The 27126-nt window shown below is 36.4% G+C and overlaps 1 protein-coding gene across 1 annotated transcript in view; it reads right to left on the reverse strand.

Annotated features, from left to right (window-relative positions):
- Positions 1 to 27126, reverse strand: part of LAMA2 (laminin subunit alpha 2) — a 273953-nt gene that overhangs the window by 226806 nt on the left and 20021 nt on the right. Inside the window, exons 3-4 of the mRNA XM_018078006.2 lie at positions 22738 to 22980; positions 742 to 921 (exon numbers count right to left, since the gene is read on the reverse strand). Of these exons, the coding sequence (XP_017933495.1) occupies positions 742 to 921; positions 22738 to 22980 (423 nt within the window). The remainder of the gene's footprint in view (positions 1 to 741; positions 922 to 22737; positions 22981 to 27126) is intronic.

Raw genomic sequence — 27126 nt, forward strand, 5'->3', positions numbered from 1 at the left:
TTCCAAAAGAAAACTATGATGACCAAGATGAAGAAGAAGTGAGCAGAAAGAAAAAAATGTGGCAAGTTATATATCCCCCAAACCAGCTTTTGAGAATGCTTGGTAGAAAAATCAGAGGAAAACTAGAATAACACACAACATTTAAGCAGCAGGAAAAGAGGCATAGAAAGAAAGTAAAGATCACAGAAAGAATAGATACGGGTGTGTACACACAAGGGACAGTGGACAAGACCGGGGTATGGTGTGAGTTTGAGTGCTGCACCCATTCTTTTAAGCTAAAGCAAAAATGCAAAATTTTTACTGTTAGCCTCAATCATATGATAACGCTAAAAGTGCTACATTCAGACCCTACTACTACTTATAGTACAGTTAGAAATTTTACTCAAAGCAAGTGCTCAAAGAACGTTAAATGCAGCAAAGGACTGAGTAGTAGAAGAGGCAAGAGGACACTAACAGCAAACACTTGCCAAATACCTGCATCCAAATGTTTGCAGCCAAAGGAGCTGTGTGCTTATCTTAATAATAACAGTATTAAGCAGAAAAGATAAAACTGTTACTTCCAGTCCAGAGAAGATAACAAAATTAAGTGAACAGGGAATTCTGCATCACCAGGATTTTGATACGTAAAAACAGGCATTCATCATCTCCCAAAATTTCCTATGGCAAACAAAGGCAGGTACAGCATTTACAGGTGTAAGAGAACAACTACACATGCATTTCTACCATCTCGTCAGAACTTACCCTCCTCGTAACAATGGGATCGATTTCAGTTGGATCTTTGTGTGCGAACATCATTAAATCAGCATTTAGCGTCCGTATCCTCTGGAATCTCAGGCGAATAAAGCGAGCAGAGGTGAATTCCAGTAATTCACGTGAAGGATCATCAGCACTAGGCCTTCCGTTAATTAAAGAAGTGTGAATCTGAAAAATTATTAATGCAGGAAGGAATTAGATGGCATCAAAACTGTCATAATTACAACAACAAATATCACTACACACACTGTGTGAATGCATTTGTAAACGTAAAATACCTTCTTTCTTTAAAAAGTCGAATTGCCCACAGACCTCAGCTATGAAGAGTCTTTACAATAAAAACATTTTGAGCAAAGGAAAGTCATTATCTACAGAAAGACTGTAGCACAAACTGCAAGTGTGTACCCAGGCCCTACAAGTGTCCGTGCCGCAAGCAACTCATTTCTCCTCCTGTAGTCTGAAAATAGGTATTTTAAAGTTATCATACCAATGGGGTCAGAAATTTTGAGTTAAAGGAATGTGTACTTGGAATGGGACTGAGAATTCAACAGGTGTCAGTTTGCACCTCTTAGAGGGATCATCATCAAAAGGCTTTTGAACTAGGTGCATTCAAAAGCCAGGATAAGGTAACTCTTGAAATACTGAAAACTACAACAGCTAGATGAGATAAAATAAGCATTCATTAGCATCTCTCCTTACCCACTGTCTCTTTACACAATACATCTCCTTTGAATCTTGTTCTCAGCAAGGTGAAACAATTTCCTGGGTTGCAACTGTTTTCACCTGGTCCCCCAGGAAAATCTTTATCACTTCTGAGAACTCTGTTTAGCATTTGTTTTTCCAAAGATGTTACTTCTCTCTGCCTACACTGCGGTTTCTGTGAAGGTTACCCCTCCTTTCTCTGCCTATCCTAAAGTCTAGACTTCTAAGTAAGTGGGCTTTGTGGCTCCTTCATAAAGAGACTCTCTGACCTCAACTGCAGCATCAAGGGCAAGGCAACAAAAATAAGAGATCTCCTTCCCCTCCTGTCTTTGTAGCTGATCATGGCATACATTAGCTCTGAATCAACTAAATAAAACAGATGGGCTGCTACAGAACTGTTCTTGGAAAAGGCCTACACGAAGAAGCAAGTCAGGTACAGCAAACCACTGTTAATGAGCAACTAGGGGGAGGGAGGAAAGAAACCATTAATTTTCCTGTATTCTGAAGTGTTAAATTTTAATTGGGGCATTTTTATTACAGACTGGTACACTGAAAGAATGTTCAGATGCTGAGCCAAATGTGCAGAACATTAGAACGAATAAAAAATTATTTATTCTTTGCAATTAACACGTGTTGCCTCTTACCTCAGTTCTCTGACTGAGAGGTCAGGACACACAGTCATTTGCTGTCATTGAACATGGTCATATTATCACTGTTTTAGGCAAACAGCTGCACTCTGAATGCCAGCTGGCACTCACTCAGCAGTGGCTGCCTCACACTGAGGAAAGAGACAGTAAATCTACTGCTCCCAGGAAAGCAATAGCTCTTCTTTCCTGGAGTTTTTGGAGGTACTGGATAGAAGACTTACTACTGTCTTGCATTGGCTATGTGATACTATCAACTTACTCATTTATCTCAAAAGCGGATGGCAAGAGGATCGTGCCAGACTCTTTTCAGTGGTAACCAGAGACATGACAAGGAGTAATGGCCATAAACTAAAACACAAGAAGTTTCATCTCAACATTAAGGAAGAACTTTTTTACACTGAGGGTGGCAGAGCACTGGAACAGGCTGCCCAGGGAGGTTGTTGATTCTTCCTCTCTGGAAACATTCAACACCCACCTGGACACATTCCTGTGTGACCTGTTGTGGGTGACACTGCCTTGGCAGAGGGGTTGCACTAAATGATCTCTAGAGGTCCCTTCCAACCCTAACAAATTCTGTGATTTTCTCTATCAAGAGGGAAACCTTAAACCTCATCACGTCCAGCATCCTGCTCCACTGTATCTCCAGGTATGCAAAATCACTGGGAGCCACTCTGCCAGGAGCACCTATCATATCTTGCCTATGTATGAATCAGCACCTCTAGGTTTCTGCCATGTTATCTCCAGGAACAGGTGATATCACTACCGCCTTCACATTTCACTTTGAGCTCTGCCTCAATTTTGCTCCTGACTACAAGTAATTAAATGAAAGAAGATAGTTGGCTGGAAATTAACAGAATAAAATGCTATGAGAAAGACAGGGTGCAAACAAAAGATTATAATAAAAACCCCAGAGGAAGAAAGGAGGAAGTCCTGAATGAGAAACCTCTGGCTACAAATAGGACAAAAACACCTGACCAGAGAACTCCTCAAGTCCCTGGAAGAGAGAGAGGACGTGTGAAGAGAGCAAGCTTAAAAAAAAACCCTGGAGATGGTAACAGTAGGTCAAGTGGAAATTGATAGATCTTTCCAAAAGAAGCAGGATTTTAGTAAAAACACATGCCTCAAGACTTCTCTGTATCACATGTACCTCCGAGCAAGAAAACATATTTCTTCTGAGTATTTTTTCACACCGTCGCCTCCTTCCTTTAAACTAGATCCAAGAGATTTCTTGTTTACAGCTAGCAAACATAGATGGGTTTAAAGCAATAGAATACTAAAGACTGAACTTTGATATTTGAGTTAAAGAAGAAATGTATCTAAACTAGCGCTGAAAACATCCCCTTGCTCACTCTGATACAACAACAGCACCTTGATGATAAGCAGCAGGGCAATTTGACCATCTCTTCAAAAAGATGAAAATAAAGCTTTTGGGGGTGGTGGCAGAAAGATGCAGGTAAAATCCATGTAGCAGAATAAGGAAGAATTAAAAGTATGAATAATAGACCCAGCTTGACCAGAAGTGACGCAGCTGACAAATAGCAGTCATGCCTTTTGACTTATATCTTTTTTAAAAAGAACAAATTTAGTCTTCAGACACTGATGGGGGAAAAAAATCACCACCTTGGCATAGTAGGTTTACAGAATTAAAATGCAAATTAACAAAATAAAGCAAGAGGCATCCATTTTAGAACAGACTTCCTTTTTAAAAGGATCTATCTGCCAGCAGTACATCTATTGTGCAAGGCTGATCTAGTAGAGATGATGACTTGCATTTATATTTTCTTTCTTGCTTGTCTTTAAATGTTTCAAAATTTCATTTTAAAACAACAAACAACTAATTTCTCATAATTACGGAAATGCAGCTACAGCCTGCATGAAATGTGGCACCTGTTCAAATATGTACACCAAAATGGCACTGAGACTAGAAAATTCAAATTGGATAGCTTTATGAAAATGAATCTGAAGTGAAAATTTTACAGGCAAAATTAATCACTGTAAATTATTTCTCCTGCTATAAACAACTGTGATGAAATCATTAATTTCTCCCTAGAAACATTTAGAATCAACTTGAAGAGCATCCAACCAAGTTGTTCCTACTCCTTGAAAAGAGAATAAGGAAGAAACTAAGACTACTTTCATAACATTTGTCATTAATTAGGAAAAAATGGTAAGAATTTTAACTTAAAGAAGTTTAAGTAGAATTAGACTTACCATATTTTCAATATGACTCTCACAATGGGACATCACTGAGTTTTTCAAGAGCACACTTCCTCTTTTCATCTCCCTCCACTATATTGCACCTATTTGTAAGATACTGTTCATAGGATAGCACATTTTCAGTCAAGACACTAACATGGCCCCTGCCCTCCAAATATTTTTGAATCAGATCTGAAAACTGTTCCAGTGAACACAATCCTCACTATCCATCTATGCCATACAAGATCATCACAGTACTTCATATATAACTCTGAGTCCTGTAAAAAAAAGCTTCATTTTCACACAGGCAACTGCTGTGCTGATGACAGTTCTACAGCAGAGCAAATATCTAAAGCTGAGTCTACCAGGAAAATATGAATACTTGAATCCACTCATTGGCTGTTATAATTTGGATAATCCAAGCCCCCATGAGAGGACAGCGTCCTCAGGTTTCATGGACAACTTTTATTCACTAATTCCAATACTTAAGTAATCATCATTTTGCATTCTAAATGAAAGCTATGCAGATTTCAACCACAGAAAACCTTTCCTTAACATGAAATTTGCCCAGGATTATATTCCACCAAATGGAATCTTTAGGAATCTTCAACAGAGGCCAGAAGAAAATGGTTATGAAGGAATAAAAGAAAGAGGGCATTTAGAGAGTGATCCCTCTGATATATTATCACTTCCTCTGACTAAACAGTTTAAATGTTTCCTGAGCTACAGAGTGAATCTGAGTAACAGTGTTTAAAGTCTACCGATTGCCCTTCTCTCTCTTATAGCTCTACTCTCTTCTTCCATTGTAATGTTTTTCATCACTACATATACTTGCCCCAATGGGAGGAAATTTTTTTCTTTAAAAAATCCCAACAAAAATAACTGGTTCTGGTGGGGTGGTTGTTTGTTTGGGGTTTTTTGCCTTTTAATCCTGGAACTCATAATTATTTAATTGACAGTATCCTAATTTTTCATTTGAGAAAATTCTGAGCAGTCAACATCTTTTCATTTTTAAAATTCAGTATGATGATAAATCATCTTTTTTTTCTTTCTGAGAACTGTGGTGAATGCTACAAGCTCTCTACTCTGAAGAGAATTTAGTCCAAAACTAGCCCATCAGCATTCATGCATAATTCTTTTTTCTTCTTGCATGTATTACATTGTAACACATTACATTTAGCAACATTCATTTTCATATAGCATTTTTCTTATAGGATAATAAGCTGCTATAGAACAAATTATTTTAAATTTCGTATTACCAACAAATGCTGCTATTACAGTTTTCTGTTTTTATAGATTGTCCACAAGAATGTTGAACATATATCAAATGTATTCGAAGGACATCTCAAGTACATTAGAATCTCTGGACCATGTCAGAACCAAAAGACCTATCTAACTTGGTACTCTGCCTTACTCAGCATCCAAACCAACACACTAACAATAAGATGAAGGCAAGCATACATAATACTCAGGGATTTCCTGAGCTACAGGTAGTTTCTGTACTGCTGGCAAGCCTCAAAGAACTTCCACAAACTCACTCAGTCTCACCCTAATATCTACATCCACCACCTAATAAGGATTTTCTCATCTCATTTACATGTTGTAGAGAAGGAGATCCTTCTTTTGCTTGTTTTAAGCCTGCTTCATACTAAATTCACTCAATATTTCCTACTTCTCAAATTGGAACAAAGATATGTATCCTTCTATCAGCTCTATTCTTCATCGCATTTCTTTACTACTAATTATCTTTGAACAGGTATCAGGCTTGCAGACCTGTAGTTTCCTTGGATGTCTAAGGAATGTTACTTAAAAAGTGGTGTTTCATTTGACACTTCACACTCCTTACTCACTGAGAATATTTGAAAGTGAGGAGTTAAATAATAACTGTTATAATTCACCTATGTTAGCCTTGAGTTCCTTTTCACTATTCAATTTATCAATTATTTCTGCACCTCTTCAGTTAACAACCTAGTTTGCAACTGCTTCTCCAACTCCTCTCCTGTAAATAACGTTTCCACTGCAGAAACCCTCCTGACAGTTTCTATAGAAAAACTGGTTCAAATAATTAATTTAGTTTTTCAGCAATGACCTTATCTTTCTTGAACACTCTTTGATCATCTCTCAAGCCCATCAATTCTCTACCAGACTTCCTGAATCTGATGTGTTTGAAAAAAGGTTTATTTCAACTCAGTCACTCAGAATCTTTTTCACATTTTTATTGTGGTTTAACATTTCATTTGCTGGAGCTTATTTTCCTACCTATTTTCCTTATTTGTAGGAAAAGACATGATGTCCATTCATTATACCAGTTCACTTTTCATGTCTATTACCTTTCCTTAGTTTATTCTTTAAACATGTATTATGATTTTTGGAACCACTCTAAAACATAGCATGCATGTGTGTGCTGTTTTATTTTTAAACTCTTGTCTGCCTGGTTTTTTTTTAGATGTTTCACCATCTTTTCTATTTTGAAGTTGCACTTTGGCAGATTTCATTCCCCTGGGATGTTGCATTTTTAGTATTTTCTGGTTATTTTTACATAATAATTATTCAACAGTTAATTACTTGGACTAAGATCTGTGCAGTGTTTTACACTACATTATGGGTTCCTTTACCAGCTGCACCAAGAACATTCAGGTTTTTAAGAAATATTTTTTTGCACTACATTCTCTTTGACTCCTACAGAGTCTGCCAAAGGGTTACAGAAGGCTGATACTACATTCTTAGCCTTCCTTCATCCAGACCCATTCAGTTCCAAACTTCTGGGCAGTTGCTGATATAACATTAAAACTGTGCTGACCCAGTTTAGGTGCTGAATTTTAGTTCACAGAGATCTCATATATGATTTTATTTCTGCTGAATTTCTTACATTATTTTATATTATTATTAAATCTATAGTGCCTCTCCTCCACAAGCCACTCAGCCATTCTTAAAAAGCTTCTTGTGTCTGTCATGCCTACAGTGCCACCTTTTTCCAGCACCCTTTTAATGGAAAACCCTTTTAATTGGTTTTAATTACAAGGTAACCTTTCGCAGCTCTGAGTAGGGACACTGGGCATTACTTGGATGCTTCCAATCCTAGCTTCTGCAACAACATCACCTGAAAGGGCTTGCAACATGCTCCAACCAGATGACCATCAGACCATCCAGCCATATGACTAGAATTTCACAACACATTTCATTGGGTTTCTGTCACTGAGAAGTGACAGATAAGAAATTTTCTGGCATTTTTGGAATTAGGCAAGTCTCATATACTAGTGAACAAGGGTTCTCAGAACAGAGAAAAGTATCACCCTGCACCCCACCACATATTTTTTACCTATTGATAAAATCTCCCAGAGACTTCTCAAGGCTAAGCAACTCCAGCCCTCTCACCCTCTCCTTATAGGATACACATTGCAAGTTCTTAATCATATTCCTGGATGTTTCCTGGACTTGCTCCAAGATGTCCACATCTTTCTTGTACTGAGGAGCCTAGAACTGGACTCAGTGCTTCAGGTGTGCTCTTATCACCTCTCTCAACCTGCTGGTGACTGTCTAACTAATGCAGCCCAGGATACTCCCGGCTTTCTTTACTTGGAAGGGTACATAGCTGGCTTATATTCCACTTGGTGTACACCACTGCTGTCACCTAGTCTCCTCCTGATGCTTCTGGGTGACATAGGCAAAGCTGGCTCACATGTGTCATTGAACAGAGCTCCCAGCCCATTGCCTGCTACAAGGTACTGAACTATCATGTAGCTGCCCATCTATAGGCAAAGAAGTACCAGTCCCGGTGTCAGAAGTCACTGATTTGCAGTCTTCACCACCATGGGAGTTTCCATTTCTGAACAAACAGGCACAGACTCTGCCTGCCTCTATTTTCATACAGTTATGGCTTCAGGCTGCAGAGTTACAGAGAAAATCAGTTAACCTCTTTCTTATCACCTCTGATGCTGCACAGACTGCTGACATGGCCCTGCAGTCCTTTTCTTGGTAATACACAAATCCCCAGCCACATCAAACATTCTGCAGGCAAGGACACAATCTCTTTCTCCCTCAACCTCAGCAAGGTCCCAGGCAGTTCTTGCAGTCTCAGAGGCTAAAATCTGCATCCTGTCTCTGGATCTCAGCCTAAGCTGAGGGTTCTGCAGCCGCATCAGCCAGTGCTGAGTACTGTGCCCAGATTGTGCCTCACCACCATTGTTGAGCATAAAACCACTCTTTCCAGCCCTCTTTCTGTGCATGTTTCTGGCATGAACCAATATGCAAATATGGATCATGCTAGATGCCTCTGTTGTTTTACTTAATGCAACAGTAAAAATGGTACCACTCTGCATGAATGTATATTATCATCTGCCGAGTTACTTTAACACTTTACAAAGTTTCTAAGAATTTTAAGTATGCACCATGTTCTCATACAAATTTATAATACCCATGTGGCATATTTTTCTGCTTAGAGCTTTGGCGTTTAAAGTTATTTTGTCAAGATATTTGAGTGCAGTCAATCTCAACCTGTTTGTAGGATATAAAAGAACCCAGCTGTTTGGCTATATGGCATGGAGTTTTTATACTCACTTTCTTTTCAAGAAAACAACATCTCCAACCCTTTTCACTGGTGATAATCTGTAACTTTCTTCATGAAAAGAAAAGGTTACTTCTTGTAATCTGTTAAAAGGATGGAGTGGGAACATCACTCTACAATATTTTTTGGCTAGTAGTGGTAAAGAACTCACTTTGTTGAAGTATTCAGTAGTTTACTTGGTACATCGTTGTGCTGGTTTAAAAGTAAACCAGCAGGGGAAATGAACCCAACTCAAAAGAGAGATTATAAGTCAGAATAACAATTTAATAAAATAATACAATAAGTATGATTATACAGACAAACAATTGGTTTTAACCCACAAAACCCAAATGTATAACCCAGCACCCTGAGGCATGAACAGAGTGGTGTTCGTTGGGCCCCATGAGTCCAAAGGAAAAGGAGAGGGGAAAACCTGTTGATGAGAGTGCTGTTGCAGTCTGGTCAAGAGTGGTGGTTGCAGTCTGGTTGACAGTGGTGGTTGCAGTCTGGTTGAGAGTGGTGATCTGTAGTCTTCCTCTGGACCCCACAAGTGGTTAAAAAGGTCCCAAGACCCCAAGATTACACATCCTCCAGTTCAGGCAGGAATGCCCAGTACCTCCCTCAGGGCGTGGAGTTCCACAATGGGTGTGAGGAGCATCCTCTTATCTCACAGGCCTCTTAACACCCAGTTTATAGCCTGAGGAGTCAGGCCTGCTCTGGGCAGATGGTGTAAATGGTCTATTGATAACAGTTTCTGGGAAATGGCATGGGAGGTTATAGAATACTCAGTTTTGGGTTACACCCATACAGTGATGAACTGGTCCCAGCTGTTCTACCTAGGACAATTGTATCAAGACTGTGGGCTTCAAGCCTGATGCTCTGTGTAAGGCAGTGGTCTGACCCTAAAATATTGTCAAGAAAGGTCAATTTCTCACTAAAATCTAATCTCAGACAGCAGCATACAGGAGAGAAAAGTTTCTGTGCTGAGCAAAAAGACTTGCAACTTGATAATCAGCAGTGGAGAAGACAGATATGTCAGCATTAAAATAATTTAATGAGAAAGGTACTCCCTGATTTAAATTCTCAAGTTATGCAAGCATATCAATATGAAGATGGACAATACTGAACATAAATTTTTCAACAGGTGATTCAGTAGCTCTCAAAATTCTTCTAACCAATACCAGTTTTAATTATCTGTTGCAAATAGCTCATTTGCAGTAGATGTAAATTAACTGCTGATTAATTAATCTCTTGGTATCTTATATTTAATCCCTAAAGACAAAATTTCTGTGAGTTTCCTTACTGTAAGACCTAATCTATCATTAGAGCTGATTTCACAACTAGAATAGTAGAGAGAAACATATGTCAGAACTCAGCATCCAATTTTTCATCATAAATACATATTTATAATAATTGTATTAGAAATTGTATATTTGGCAAGGTTTGCTGTATTTCTAATAAATATCTCACTATCTTAATAAATTAATGGTTTAGTAAGTGAAAGCACAACTCCCTTCTGTGCCTTGCTAATGAGTACAAGAGCTGCTTGAAATGCAGTGCTTAAACTTGCATTAAAATGTCAAGGGCTATGTATGTCAAATTTTATCTCAACTAATTCATTCCCCCTAAGAATACATGCAAATGTCAGTTTAATGAACTGTTTAGCAAATACTATTGTGTCATTGACAACTATACCCTACAGCTTAAGCTAAATAAGGCTTCACCTCTTCAGTTTTGATTAACTCGCTTTTGTCATTTTCCTCTTTCCAATTTTACCTGAAACTTAATTTCCCTATTCAAGCCACTGCTTTTTTGTGGCTCCTGTAATTCTCATACTTGTCATTTTTGGACAAGAAACAATTTGTCAAAGACATCATCTTGCATACTTTTAAACAGATTGCTCATTGTCAGAGCAATAGTTAATAAATCACAGAATAATCAGGCATTTGATTACCTCAAAAGTATACTTGTAACTTAAAGATTTTATTTTCTTTTTGTAACTGTCTTAAATAAATGGAAACATTGCAGCATGCTGTAGTTTCAGAAACAGTTATGCTGTGGCCTGGAATACTGTACTTTAACACAACAATGATGTTTTGTGCTCTATTGGCTCTTCAAAGTGTACTTACAAGTGAGACACCTTCTCTTAATACAGCAAAAAAAATTTTTTTGTGTTTAGTAATAACTAACAAGATAGTTGGAGAAAAAGTTAAAGGCTTGGCTCTTACAGGAACATTCTCACAGATGAAGCACACTGAAACAGTATTTGTAAGAGTTATCTACAACCAAGTAGATTGGCAATGTGCTCTAGGTTCTAGTACATAGTACTGCAGGTGACTTATGATTTTAAATCACTAAATGATAACTGGTTTAAATCCATTGTACGCAACAACGCTCTGACCTCTGATATCTGAAAATCTGTACTGTCATTCTGGTTTACATTTTGTCAGTGTGAAACAGCTGCTGCCACAGGAAATCAAAGGCTGATGCCAATGGCAACTCCAGCTGCAAAGCAATTCTGAGAACTACGTTATTCTGAGTTCTGATCAAGCACAGGTGAAATACAGTGGCATTAGTGAGTTAAACACAACCATCTCTCGGCTTACAGGATGAAATAGAGTGGTCCATCAAATATGTTCTTCAAAGGTACTCAAAAAGCACAACATTAAAATTCAAATTATGCTATTTTTTAAGAAAGCCCTGAAATGAGATGACACATTATCTTAAAAGAATATTTTTTCTCTACTACTTTTTAAAGTTCTAAGCTTCTTTTTGGACAGTGATCATGAATGAGACAAGTAATTTCAAATAAATAACTAAAACAGGAAAGTTATGTTTTCTTGTGGATTATAATAAAAAGCATTCTGATCCCCAGATTTAATTAAAAGATTTCTAAGTATGCCAAATCAAACAATATTAAAAAAAACCATAAACAACACTCACCCTCCCTTTTCTACCAAGATGTTATGACTTCCTTTATTCATTATATGATTATCCTAAAAACTCATGGCACTTCCTGCTATATTTTTTTCCTGAATAAGATGCACTGTGGAGTACATTGTGGACTTACAGACAAATTACTGCCAGTACAGAACTGCGACCAGTAGAAAGAAAATCCACAGGAACTTTTAACAGCTGTAAGCAGTTGCAAAGGGCTGCCAAACACAACTGCTGATGTAAAAGAGGGAGAATGTGTGGATTTAAGCTATTCAAACAGTAAACAAGTACATCTGCTCCTGAATGTTATCATTAAATAAACCGTGGTAATATGTTTTACATTGCTGAAACAATCTTGTTTGTAACCACAACTCTGAAGAGTTTTGGACTGGGAAAATGTCAACAAAACTTTTTGGGTTTTTTTTTGTAGTGCAAACCTATGTGTGGAAAAGTCCATTACAATTACTGTACAGTGTTGGTGCCTAATTTCTAGCAAAACCCGTGTCATATCATATAATTTTGAACATGAACTGATGAATGCTTTTGAAAACCAGATGGGATCCCTGTCAATGGTGAGCATTCAGTGCCTTTAAAACGATTTATAATATTTTAAAAAGAAAGATTAAATAGGACATTCAGCTGTAGAATACAAGAAACTTTGATATGTCTCCAACTCTGAATCTGACCTGTTCAGACTTGGAGATATTTTACAAAGGCTACTGTAAGAAAAGTCAGGGGGAAAAAAAATCCATTTCTAAGTAGCACAGAATTCCCAGGCCAGGAATAGCATAATAAATCTTCTGTAAAAGACAGGAGACTAAAGAATTATGTGCCTGAAAACATCTTTTTATTCTTTGCTCCTATCGTGATTAATTGTTGCAAAATCCCAAAACCAGTACTGCTTACTTTGACTACAAAAACTAAACTTGGCAGGGTTTTGTCAAATTCTCCATCATTTGGATTTTTCAGATTTCATCTGTGATACCTGATATAAAATAATATGATTTATATAGGCAACTAGTGTGCTGTTTTGGCTGGGACAGAGTTAATCTTCTTCACAGTGTCTTGTGTGGGGCTATGCTTTGGATCTGTGATGAAAACAGTGTCGATAATATTCCAGAGATATGCCAGCTACTGCTGAGCATCACTTGCACAGCATCAAGGCCTTTTTTGCTTCTCACCCTGCCTCCCTCAGCGAGGAGGCTGGGGGTGCAGAAAGGGTTAGGAGGGGGCACAGCTGGGACAGCTGACCCCAACTGATCACAGGGATATTCCCTACCATATGACAGCAATGAAAGCTGGGGAACAAGTCTGCCAAGGCCTCTTTTAAAACTAGTTCTTTTAAAACTATTGTTTCTCCAACTTCTAAAACAAAGAGAAGCTCTACTGTAGCTACTTCTTTATGCCCCTCCATAAGAAGCTCAACCCACAGAATTAACCTGCTGTGGACCTACTGTCCTTGGCACTCCTACTATGTCTCAGTTGTCTACCAGCTTTATTATTCTGATGTGCTTGAAAAAGCAATCTGTCAACTTATCCAACCTGACTCTATGTTTCTTCATTTATGCGTTCTAGACTCTAGACCTAAATCAAATAATTTTTTCATTGGTATTACAGTGCTCATTGACTAACTTTCCTTCTACTGAACTTCCATGACACTTAAACTGAAAATTCCATGTAAATCCCATTTAAACTGAAATTTCCAGGTAAATTATACTGTTTGGTTTTGATTTCCTTTAATATACAATTCCTTTGCACTGACATGAAAGCATAACTACATTTGGCCTCAAGCTGACCTATTTATAGGTCCCTGCTTCAATGAGATTTTAGTGATTGAAATTACTCCTCCATGTAGTCCAACCGGATTTTAACAAATTCTATCTTTAAAAAAATATTTATTTTTTTTTACAATTCAGCTATTCTTTCTCCTGGTAATTTTCCATGACTGTAAAAAAAAAGGTCTTCAAGTATCAGTTCCCCAAAATGAAAACCCACAGGGGATCTTCAGTTCCCCTAATCAAACAGAAGAGGTAAAAAACTCACCAAGTTAGCAAGCACCCACTGCTCTCGTTTTGCTGCCAGAATAAAATCTACAGCTATCAAATCTGACCAAAAATCTGCTGCCAGACCCAACACAACAAATTTGTGTCATTTCAAGCAAATACCAAGACTTCAGTGTAACATTTCCCTTTGCAACTAAAACAGTACGTTGAGTTACAAACTACATTTACAGGCATGAATCAAACCTTTATGATTTGGAAAAGATACAAAGATATAAAAGATATAAAGATGTGCACGTATCTCTTTTCAGTAAGCATTGCGAGCAATAAATGATGAATGCTAAAGAAAAAAGGAAAATAGTCTAGTCAATTTGACTCTTCAACTTCAAACTGAAAGACTGCACTGTATAGTATGTTTTTTGCATATTTCAGCTTTATTACTTTTTAAATATTATGATTCATATGATGAATCAATTTTGCTTTTTTTTCAGAAACAGTAGAAATTATGACATAAGTTTGCTCAAGGACAGAAGACATGCCAAGATAGAAAAGTGGACTGTCTAACTACACAAAACAAACTTTCATTCCAACTTGGCCCACACAGATTTGTCAGTAAATATCCCATTTCTTGTTTTTACAATAATGAGAAACTGCAATACTACTTATATGTAGTTTTCCACAGTTGTTTCCTCTTTGCAGCATAATTTAGAAGTACATTATACATTTTATATCCACTATTTTTTCTGTAATATTTCTATAATATTAAATATCAAAAACTCAGGTTCGGTATGAACTATCAACTTGAAAATATTACTGTAAGTTTCCCTTTTCTTAGGCAAAAATTAACAGTGAATATTGCTATAATGCAATTCTTAAATTACTGACTTGCAAGATCAGTTGTACAAGATTTGAATAAACTATTGCAAAGTCAATTCTCATCATGCATAATAAAATAATTTAAAACTATCCTACATTAAATTCTATGTTTTCAACACTTTCCTATGATACTGAGCATATATATAAATGCTTACTTTGTTTTTTCCTTTTACATATCTTTGAATGTCAATTAGAAAAACAGGAAATATTAATACTATGCTAGTGAGGCAACATATCATTGTGTACACAGAGTATGTAAAATGTATCCATTTATTTGGCAGTTATTTGTTAAAGGCCTCTTTTTTTCTCAGATTAGACACTCAAGTTCAGTTTTACTAGGACAAATAAAAAAAAAAAAAGAAAAAACCCAAAAAAAGCAGCAAAATGAACTTGACCTGGATCTTCGTCCAAATCTCTAATCTGTTTTATATCTTTTTGTAAACTGTTTCTTTCATGGTTATTCTAAGTGGAAATTTTGAAGCAGCTGAAAGCTTATGCGCCAAAATTCTTGAAAAAAATCAGTATTTTATCCCTTCTTGGTAGACACAAGTAACCTTCTAGGCTGCTTTCCTTTCAAAACACTCAAAAAAGAACACTCAAAAGTAGAAGTTATCACAACTCATTTCATTGACAGCAATCATACACAAAAAGATGATATCCAAACCCATGGCTTGAACATAAATGTTCCTGAAGCCGCTGTAGCCAGAAGAGGGGGGTGGGAGGGGATGGAAACAAAATACAAACCAAGACCAACAGGGAAAACAAAGTTTGAGTAATCCAAGAGTGTTAAGCAGGGACTGTTTAACCTCTGTATTGATGAAACTCTGAATAAAATGAGATTAACAGCCTTCACAGAAGACTTGATCCAAAGGGTATTATTGACTTCAGTGAAAAGAACTTTAATATTAAGAACCATTTATCTATGTATCCTGTTGGCTGTCCCTATTACTAATCACTACAAAATACTAACTGTGCATTGTAAGACAGAAAAGCAGGAAGATGAGAATGATCCTAAGTTGATGGGACACTTGTATTTCAGTCCAGAGAAAACCTAATTAATCATTTCTTAGAAAATGAAGCTATGCCACCTGTCTAGACAGCCTGACTCAAAGTATACTAAAAACTGGGAAGCAGTACTAAAAACCTGGGAAGCAGGATATCTTGGATGCAAGGATTGCATCTGATATCTACCTGCTTAAGTTTTCTTTTGCTTTCCAGGCAAATGACTGTCAAATGGCCTCTATTCACAGTTTTGAGACATTTGTTTTCATCATCTTTGCATTGAAAAAAAGAATTAAATGACCAAATAAAATGTTTTCATTTTGCATACCTGGAACGACCCATGTCAATCAAAATAAAAATTTCCCTTCCACTTTTTGAAAAAAAAAAAACAAAACAAAAACCAAACCTGAATTATTTAAAATTATTGCTATTCTCCCTGTTCAGACATCAAACTGAAAAAAACTGTTCATAAATCCCTATTCTGGAATTCCTGACTCAGACTGCATTCATTAGTCTTAGTCTAATGTCTTTGTCTAAACTGTGATGCTGGAAGTAGAACCCACTTAAATTTCTGAACAGTTTCAGCCATTAACAATAGATTGTTACCTATTTTTTTGTATCATGAATTTTTTTACAGTGACAATATAGCAATAAAATACTTGTACGGGACAACATATACCCTCTAAGGAGGTGTACAGATGTAAGTCAAATATATGGAAATTTAGCATAGTCATGAGAAATGCCTAGAGTGATTGCAGCTGAGGGCATGAAGACAGATATGCATTACTTTTTACTGGTGATGCCTTTTCTACATCTTATGCATTTCAAAGCAAACCTATCACTGTTACTCAAGGGGAACTAAGAGTTCAGACTCTAGAAAATTATTTTGCAATAAAAAAAAAGATGCTGAATGCATATTAGGAGCTGAGAGCGTCAATCTAAAAATAGGAACTATAAAAGCAGCCTCAATACTGCAATTGACGAACTGAAACAGCGTAGCATCTGTATCATTTATTAATAAGAAAAAAAAAGTCAACACAAAATTTTCAATCTGCAACTGAAAATGTTTCAATTTTGAGTACTTCCAAAATTCTGTCCTCTTAGCACTGACACTCTTAGACTCTTAAGAAAATTTCTTTTTCTTCCCTTCCTTCTCTGTGAATCATTGAGACTACACCAAACAGGACAAGTTATGGTATGAAGAGGAGAAATCTAGCATGCAAACATTGGGAAGTAATAGAGTTCAATGTTCATGGTATCGTTGGCCTGAGGTAAGCTCAGCAAAGTACTGGGGTGTTGCAAGAAGTTCCAAGGGAGTTGAGACATGCAGCATAGAGATGCATTTAAAAAAGGGCACCATAAAAGCATCCAAGTGCTATGTCAAGTGAACAAAACAAAAAAAATCCATTACTACCTAGGAAGTTGTTTCTGTTTATTTTTCTTTTTACATGTTTAGTACACACTTTGAACTTCCAGTTGATTGAAAAAAGACTAATGAACATGCTTACACAGACTAGCTTTTACTACCACAAAAACATTTTTTTTGTCCTCACACTTATATTGCTACCACCATGAGAAAGGTAAGAGATTAAGCACCTGAGAGAGCAGAACTGAAGCACCACCTTCACTGCAGTATCATTCTCTCCACTATAACAGTGATAGGAAAACTCATTGCAGAAAAGGAAGGAGACAGGTTACTTAATTCCCACCATAACTCCCCTCCCTGTCAGTCCTCTGCTTCAGCCTTAGTGCTGGCTATGGCCAGAGAGAAGAAGAAGGAATTTTCTTGTTAAAGGCTAGCATCAAGACTCAGAGAACTTTAAACTTCATTGTTCACACAGACAGCTCTTTCCAAAGTCTTTCAGTCTCCAATTTTTACTTTTGAACATGGAAATATTATGCTGTTTACAACTGAAAATAGCAGATGTGCAACAGACTGACAGTCATTATCAGTATAATTTTATCAACTATCTGATGGTCACATTGATTGCTTCACAAATGCTCCTTGCTGAAAAGAATCAAGCAACGCTAAGGGCTGTGTTTGATACGAAATGTCTAGACAAACTTTTTGGAAATTTGATCCAGCTGGTATACTGCAACTAGGCGTTGTTTCTAGAATCAGACTACTTTCCTTCAAATATAGGTCTTATACCCTTTAATTTTTCAGTCTTCAAATGTCAAGGTAGAACATTCTCAGCAACTAAAAATAACATACGAAAGGCATCTCACACAGGAGGATCAGAGATTGTTTCTCTTGCTCAGTACAAGGAAATACTTACTGAATTCTCAAATTTTACCTCTCCATTGTTACTGTGTATCCAAAACTCTAATTGAAATATCCTTCGAGGCAGTATATTCTGAAGACAGATTCTGCCCACAATGAGTAAAGGATTTCTTTTCTTTGAAAGTTTACATACCTTCCAGACCACAGCAATGATTATAATTTTTCAAAACCAACTTTGACAGAACACCTCTATGTGATGACAGAACAGAGAGTCGATTGGGTATTCCAAGTAAGATTTTAAAAGGTGGGAATTAAATTCACAGCCTTCCTCTTCTTTTTTATACTTTCAGAAAGCCTCATTTTAGAGAAACTCAATGTTTCCCAGAATATGGGGGGAGGTTCTTTTTGACTTCTTAATAAAAGGAAGGGCTTTCCTATCAGATTAATTAAGCTTTTCATCCGCTGTCTTCATTGGATTTGACTTTCAACATCTGCTTGCACAGAGAATTATTTTATATTGAAAAATAACAAAACAATTATTTTTTACCTTAATATTTATTTTTTCCTAGCCTATACAAAGTACTCTAAATCTATGTATGTTTTAAGAATGCTTTTTCCAAGTGTAACTTCCAATTTTATTTCCCATGAAACTATAGGCCAGGTAAAATGTGTCATTTTCTATGAAAAGATACACATTTTCCTAACATGTTATAATGATCAACCATCACATCTGAAGTCTTCAGAGAGTCCAGCTCTGACACGACTGCAAGTGAGAAGACTCCCATGTATCAAAATAAAAATACTATATATGCTACTTCAAACAATCATTCACTAAAAGAAATCTTTCAGCATCTCACAGAAAATAAAATCACAACATTGGAGGCTAATGTCCAGAGCCTTACATCCTAGTCATCAAGGTAAAGAAGCTGAGACACAAATGGGGTCTAGCAGAACAAGAAAGGTTTCAATAAAAAAGTACAAACTAGATATAAACATCAGAGGATCCTGTGTCAGGGAAATGAAGCAAAAATCACTACGGTAACCCACTGATTTTCACTTCTTGAACTAATGATCATCTGAGGAAATAAAGAAAAAAATATACACCATTCTGATATGGTGTTTAAGCAAAGATGAGAACAAAATGAGCATTCTTCTTTACCTGAAAATACCAGACTCACCCCACCAGTTATTAATCCTTACGTGAGTGGGTCTTTTTCAGTTAGCGTAAAAAAGAAATTACCATCAAAACAAGAAACATCAATTCAGTAAAAGTTAATGAGTAACTCATAATGATAACTAATCTCTTTCCCCTATTTTTCTGTCTTGAAGACACTGAGACAGAGGAACTTTCTTTTTTTATTTGGAAGTACTGTTTGGGGAAACTTTACCATTTACATTTATTTGGGGATTAGAGCATCTCTCTTATAAGGATAAGCTGAGGGAGCTGGGCCTTTTCAGCCTTAAGAAGAGACAACTGAGGAGACCTCATCAATGTCTATAAGTATATGAAGGGAGGGTGTTAAGAGGATAGAGCCAGGTTCTTCTCAGTGATGCCAAGCAACAGGACAAGAGGCAATGGGCAGACACTTATGCACAGAAAGTTCCACCTGAACATGAGGAAAAACTTCACTGTGTAGGTGACTGTGCACTGGAACAGATTGCCCAGAGAGGTTGTGGAGTCTACCTCACTGGAGTTATTAAAAATCCGCCTGAGTAAAATCCTGTGCCATATGCTCTGGGATGACCCTGCCTGAGCAGGGAGGTTGGACCAAATGACACACTGTGGTGCCTTCCATTCGTACCCATTCTGTGATTCTGTGATTGCATATCAGAAATGTCTGTGCTAAAAGTCTACCTTTGCCAATGTGATATAGAGACACCCTATTTTTCCAACTATCACTGATCTTAGACAGTATGGAAACCAGAATGCTAGCAATCTTTCTGCATTCAAGTCTACACCTTTAGAGAAATTTCTTTATTTGAGAGTTTCTCACTTTTGTTTATTCAGAAGCTATCACCATGCAATTTTCCATTAATTCATGAAAATATTCAAGACAATTATTTTTTGCAAATACTTCTTGGTCTACAGATTTTTTGATCACATTTAATCGAGCAAACTTGTGCTAGTTACATTGATATGAAGATATATCACATAGGGTTTTTGTTTGTGTTGTTGCTGTTGTTCTAGTTGTTGTTGGTTCTAATTTTGTGATTGACCAAGATAGTATTACTGCTGCAAATAGGAACAGTATTAAATTACAAAAGTATTTGGCTCAGAATGAACATTTCTAGGAATATGCTAATGAATCAAGTCACTGACTAAAATGTGTATTGAAAGTATACATAAGAAGAACATATTCTGATTTTTTTAAGATGACAAGTTTTAACCTCAGACGGTACTACAGATGTACATTTGGCATTGGCACTGGCTTGTTGACCTATGTTCCTTCTGCACTTCATCAGGTTTTCTGGGTGTACACCAGAATGGTGTGCCTGAATAACTCATGGGTTTTGAAGAAAAGGGACTTAATGTACATTTCATAACTGTGTCAGTCTTACAAAATTACTGTAATATCTGATTTATAGAAAAAAATTGCTATCCTGGAACAAAAATAAATTATATGCAGATGTAGTTCAACTGAAAAACCAGGAGCCAAATACCACCTACAACACAATTGCAAGTAAATCTCATATTGGTAGAAACTTGGTCATTTTTCATGTTATGTGTTTGACAAAATACGAAAAATAATTAACCTCGGTTAATTCTGTGTAAACGCTACATACTTCTTACTGCAGCCTTTAGCTGCTCAGACAGATGAAACTAGAGTTTTACTCATGAAAAGACTACTGTTAAAAATGTCAATGGATTAGTTCATGTGGAATGGTACTCTTGCAGTCTCTATAAAGGTAAAGCTTTAGGCTTTTCATTTCAAGCTGTTCTCTCTCTTTATTAGGGCCACAGCTCAGACTAATAACTACCTGAGTGAGGTAAGATTAACTTAGAGTGGCTTAAATGACATGCCTTTTGTAGAGTATGCCTGTATTTAACAACTCCCCTTTGCCAATGTGTTCCTCCTTGCAAAGTCTTCGACCCCTTTAAAGAAACTATGTATCAGATGCTGGTGATTTACTAGTTTCAGGACAGAGCATCAATTACAGCACATCACGCCAAGTTAAAAGTTATTAATTGCACACTTAGGATCAGAACTAAGTTCCATTCAATTCAGCAGGCTTTAAGTCAGTGTTCAGTCACGGATATACACTAGTGTGCTGAATAAAGTTCTTTGCTGTTTAACTCAGTCAAGTTGGACTGAGAAGACATAAGAAGAACAAGGAAGAACTGGTTTAACCAGGAGCACAGCTGACTACTGGAATCAATATCTATCTGTGAGAGAACTGGATAATCAAAGAAATGGAACAATGTAAATTAAATTAATTATTAGCATAATTACTTTTGCATTATATTTTCAGTGCAGACACGTTCTCCCAAAGAAACTGTAAAAAATTTCTTTGCAAGTGATAAACTGCTAACTCGTGTTCTGTTCACCCCTCAAAAAGCACCCAGTTTGAAACCAGTTTGAAAACACAGAACATGTGCATGCACTATTTCTTTCAATATCACTTCATCTGCTTCAGCTAGATTTTACAATAGCAAATACCCATTCAAATTATACAAATACAAAATATTTGCAATGATTTTTCCTCTATATGCAAATGATTTCCTATCTGATAACTTCTGATAATCCAAGACACCTCTAGATCCAAGTTTATATCTTTTTAAAGTGTATCAGCAGAATATTTTCATTGAAAGCTGTATTTTTCAATTTTCGCAACTGGCATTGGCAATTTTCTGTGAACATAAACAAACTACACACATCTATGACCAAGACTCAAAAAGAACTGTATTAACAATTTTGCATATGAATGTCGCTTTGCATTTAGGGGACAAAATAAAGTAATTTTGTACTTCTTTCCAAAAAAAATTAGGAGAAGGATAAATATTGAGACTAAAATTTCACAGAATACCATTAGACATCAAAGAATCTATAAATAAATAAATACTTCAGATCTAGTACACATTCAAACCACAATGTTTCCTTGAATTACCAAGCTATTTGCAAAGCAAGTGTTGGAAAAAATCTGCGAAAAAAATATGCAGTTGGTTTTTCCTCTTGTCATTTTAAGTGACTGAAAATATTGCATTTTCAGCTACTGTTGTTATATTTGCTCTTTCAACCACAGATCCTCATCCTCATGTCCACCATATTTTTCCATACCCTCAGTTAAAACAAATGACTGGTCCATGATTCATGCGCCTGCACTTACAATAAAATAGTAGAGGCCTCTGACAGGAGAAGAAGGAATAGGCATAAACTGGGGCAGAGTGTCAGGTACAAGCTCTTAAGGGCATTAAATTAAACTCTGATTAAAATCATTACCATTTGACATCCTGGCTTGCACACCGGGACTGAAAACGGATCCAAAAGAAAAGTGTTTTAATGACTTCACTGGATCTGTGATTATTCCCAGTATTCTCATCTTTGTTCACAAGTGACATGGGAACATATTTCAAGCACTTAAAAGGCATCTGAAAGTACTAGTGCCTACCTAATAACTCTTTTATCTCTTAGTTTCCCTTGCAGAATAATAATAATAATAACTCTAATAATAGAGTGAACCTTTTATGCATTTATACAGTACCGTGTAAGATGAGGTTTTTCTAATTTGCAAATAGACTCTCTCCACATTTTTCAACTCTACCAAAATACTCTGTCTGCTGAGGGCATATTTGCCAATTAATCAAAGGGGTTTTTTTTTTTGCCAGGTTACAGTACACAGAATACCATCTGATCTTACCTCTCCATTTTCCAAAGGATGGATTTTGGAATAATAAGAAGTGCATATGACTTCATCATCTTTTATATAGGATGGAGTTCCAGGACGGGGATGAATGTTGTAGCGTGTCAGGCATTCACTGTCTGTGATAGCATAGTACTGCCATGGTTGATAGTCTACTCCATCCAGAGAACGCTCTAATATCCAGTTTCCAGGACGAGGTGAGTTAGCTGCTTTCACAATAACATATGCAATCTGGAAAATCTGAAAAAAAAAATAGAAGAATTGTTAAAATGCATTTAAGAACATAATTATAAATCAATTCCAATTTCTTAATATTTGTCAAAGTAAGAACTTAATATTTGCCAAACAGTAAATATGAAAATCTGTGACTTTTTTTCTGCTGGAAATGCAATATGGTCTCAGACTACATTGACACTCTCTAACTATACAACTAAATTATCCATTAACATTTCTGAAAAAATATTAGTTGCATTAGGCCAATAGAGACTTTGAAAATAGAATTAGAAAGCACTCTAAATTACACATTGCTAAGCTGCCATTTCAGCAAAATGTTTGGAAAGTTTGGAGTATTTTCAACTTGTAGAAGTGAGATTGTTTTCATCTGCGTATTTATAGACATATACTTTCCACCATGTTTAAGAGTTGCCAAACTCTGTTACAACTCTATCTCAGTTAAAAAAACCCATAGTTTTAAGTTATTGAAAGGTAATCACATCATGCTGAAGTCATTCTACAAAATGCTCGTTTCAATCACACAGTTCAGCACTGTGACCATAAATAAGATTTATAGGATGGAGGCACATCAAATATCACTACAAACAGATTGTAAACATATAATCAATGCTCATTATAGTCCATTTCACCTGGCTATTCAATTGATTTATCAAGGTTTATTTCTGTTACAAGGTTGCTGGAATGCAAACCACAAATACATTTGCAATTGCAGAATGACATACATTAGTGATGCGGGTTTGGTTTGGTTTGCTTTTAACCTAGTAACAGCTATACAGAGTTAGAACTGAAGCCAAGAAAAAGAAACAGGTATTTCCATTAAAGAACATATAGCAAGTTAATATTTCTAAGATGCACTGCTGAGTCTGCACATGAGGATGCCAGAGGATATCATGGAGACAACAGTGTTGATTTAATACTTAATGCTTTCTGTATCAGATAGTCACTGCAAGAAAGCTGCGAGATACAGACTTAGTCCATACAAAATCTCTTGTGAATGCTTAGACAATAAATAAATAAAGCCACTGAAAGAAGATCCTACAGATGAAAGAAACAGTAAGAAGATTCAAATTGATTTTTATTAACAACCAGTTAGAATTACTGAAAAATAGAAAATATGTTAAGTGGCAGCGTACTACAAATACTGCAGTACACTTGATGATGGAAGCAAAGAAAATATTTATCTCCAATTATCATTCCTGCCTTCTGTGCAGGTGCTGAGTACATGGTAAGATTCACAACAGCTTCAGTCAGGAAAACAAATCCCTAACAACCAAAGTTTTTCACTGGGAATAAGAAGTGAGTGAGGCTGTATTTATTTCACTCTGAAGAACACGTGTAACTCTGCATTCATGAAGGAGTATCTCAATATTTTTCTTCAATAGCATAGCATAAGCATTGCAGAGACAAGGAGAAACCTAAGTATCATTCCACTGTTTCAACAGGAATCATACAATCATTTGTCCCCTGTTTCACAAATGGCTTTTCCCCTCTCAAACTCTTCTATAGCTATATTCCATTGTGGCCACAAATAATTCTAATCATAACTATCCTGGATCAGTGTCACTAATACTGTTTACAATAGAGACAAATATAACATTAACAAACTTCTCCAAACTGTTCCTCACCAGTTAAGTTCTTAGAAATGACAGAATTAGAGAATAGAAATTTCATTCTAGAGTACTTCTAAATACCTTTTCTTTTTAATTTTACATAAGTTATTTACCTCAAGTTATCATAATAAGACTATATGTAGAATGCATAACAACTGAGGTTAAACACATTGCTAGGGCTTCTACCATGGAAGATCTGTGATTTACAGCATATCTGACAATAAATTCATAATTATAGGTGTGTATATATAGCTTCCTTAGTGGAAGTCCTAAAATATGCAAAACTTCATGAAAGACTCATTGTTAAATACTGCCAAAAAAACATCTTGGATGCATTGGCTCTGTGGGGCCAAGAGATGTAATCAACAGGAAGTCTTTTATTGTTTGCTTGCTTTGAAATACTAGGCTGTGTGGGAGAGTGAAGCTTTCTACAGTCACTTTTCAAATTAGAACCCTCTTTCGATAACATTTCCTGTATATTCTGCTGAAGATTTGTTTGAAGTCTTGTTTCTTACCTTCTATAGTGTATTGCTTGATTGAAATTTATTATATACCTTTGGCTTTCATTATTTTTAGCACACTTTGTAAATGAAACTGCAACAAAATTTTATTAAAAAAAGTAGTGGAGAGGAAACAGCATATTGCAGGTCATAGTGGGGTGGATATTATTTCTGTTAATCTAAATTTGACAGGGAAAAAAGAACCTTCTTAATGTAAATAAAAGAATACGCATAAAAAGCTGGTTTTAACTATTACTCAATTACAGTTTTCAACCTGATCCAGACTACTACTGCTTCAGCCTCTGAATATTCCTGTAGTGGCTTCTGCAACAGCACCAAGCTATCTGCAACCCACTGACATAAGAAACCTTCTCTTTTCTCTTTCAAGTCTCTCCTCACAAGTAGAACTGCAAGACTGTATTGTGTAATACAAATTATTTCCCCAGTAGAGAAACAGAGCTGGTAGACTGTTAATGCTAATTGCAGAGAAGGGAAGATGGACAAGCACATGCATAAAAACATGTCCTGGTTGATATTATTCCTGATCTCTCTAAGGCTAGGCTGAAGACAACACAGAATGCTAATCTACCTTTCTTAGAAACACTTTTCCTTTTGGGGACGGCTAGACATGTAGAGTTTTAGCAAGAATCAAGAAGACAGTTGTCCCAGCTTAGACAGCTACAACTAGGCACTACCAGCTCACCACAGTGATGCAGGCAGCAAACAAGGTGTATTCCATGTTTGCTTTCTAAGCAAGTTGACAATGACAATTAGTGCAGAAAAAACAGACTAAAATTAATGGCAGCTGTATGATTACTCTCAAAGCAAGTCAATGTAATGGAAGCAACACTTAACTTTCCAATCAGCTGGGAAACTGTCCTTTACGAGAGTAACTCTTCTTTTATTGTGGACTTGCTTAGCAAATGGTGTTCTGGTTACTTCAATGCAATCAGCAAGTGCTCACTGGCATGACAATATAAATACTAATAAAGTCTAATGTTTCACTGAGTTTTGCAGCATTTGTTTCCACAATCAAAAAAAAGTGAAATTTTTCAGCATTCTGAAGCCACGTTTCCCAGTACATCATAACACTGAGCTACCACCCCCGTAGGGTAATCGATGAAGCACACCTGGTTTATTTTTCAAATAGCATCAATAGACTGACACGTCAATGTATATAGTAACTGCACAGTCTTAGAGCACAAGTGCAATGTAACCTAAACAACGAACTTTGCTGATACAAATGTGAAAATGGAGCAATACCAAGCTGCCAGGTGGCATGCAATAGACCATTAACACAGTGGTTGAAGTGTAGCTGGTGCTTTTTTCTACTTGTTCTGCTCATGTGACCATAGTATAATCATGGGAGCAGGAGGGAAATAGTCTAAATAGTCCCTTAAACCTTTCCCAAATTATATACAACATAATCCTCAAGATAAGAAACAAAATGAGCCTTGGGTCTCATTTTCCATAGTAATTGTCTCAGCAGCGAGATCTGTGAAACACATAGTAGGAACAATTCCATAAGTTATAGTGCTGTATCTTCTTGTGAATGCCTCATAAGACATAGAAAAGTGCATCCTACTATACAGGATAATTTGCTATACTAATATTATTCAGATAGAGCTGAAGTGAATCATTAATCTGCATAGGGTTATCTAGTGAAGCAGGAAATCTCATTGTGTCTGACTCCCACCTGCACTTCTATTTAAAAAATAAATCCTTCAGTTAGAAAGCATTCATGTAAGTCGAATATCATCAGAGAAAAAATTCAGTACCACACAATTCTACAGAAGTATTTCCATTTCATTTTCTCAACAGAAGAATGCATTAGCTCTAATGGAGGCTTCCATGAACAATGTGTTATAAACTCTGCATCTGCTTATTTACTGTAGTTATGTTGTTGATCATTATTGTGGTTCAGTGGTCAAGTACACGTGGTATTCTTCCATCAAGAAGAATGCACAACTTGGGCAAGGGCTTGTTTTCTTACAGGCTGGCATAAATAATGTTAAGGCATGTGGCCTTAAACAGCCCACAGA

This window comes from Manacus vitellinus, unplaced genomic scaffold, assembly GCF_001715985.3.
Source record: "Manacus vitellinus isolate BGI_N305 unplaced genomic scaffold, ASM171598v3 scaffold_4_pilon, whole genome shotgun sequence".
In the NCBI taxonomy this organism is placed as follows: Eukaryota; Metazoa; Chordata; class Aves; order Passeriformes; family Pipridae; genus Manacus; species Manacus vitellinus.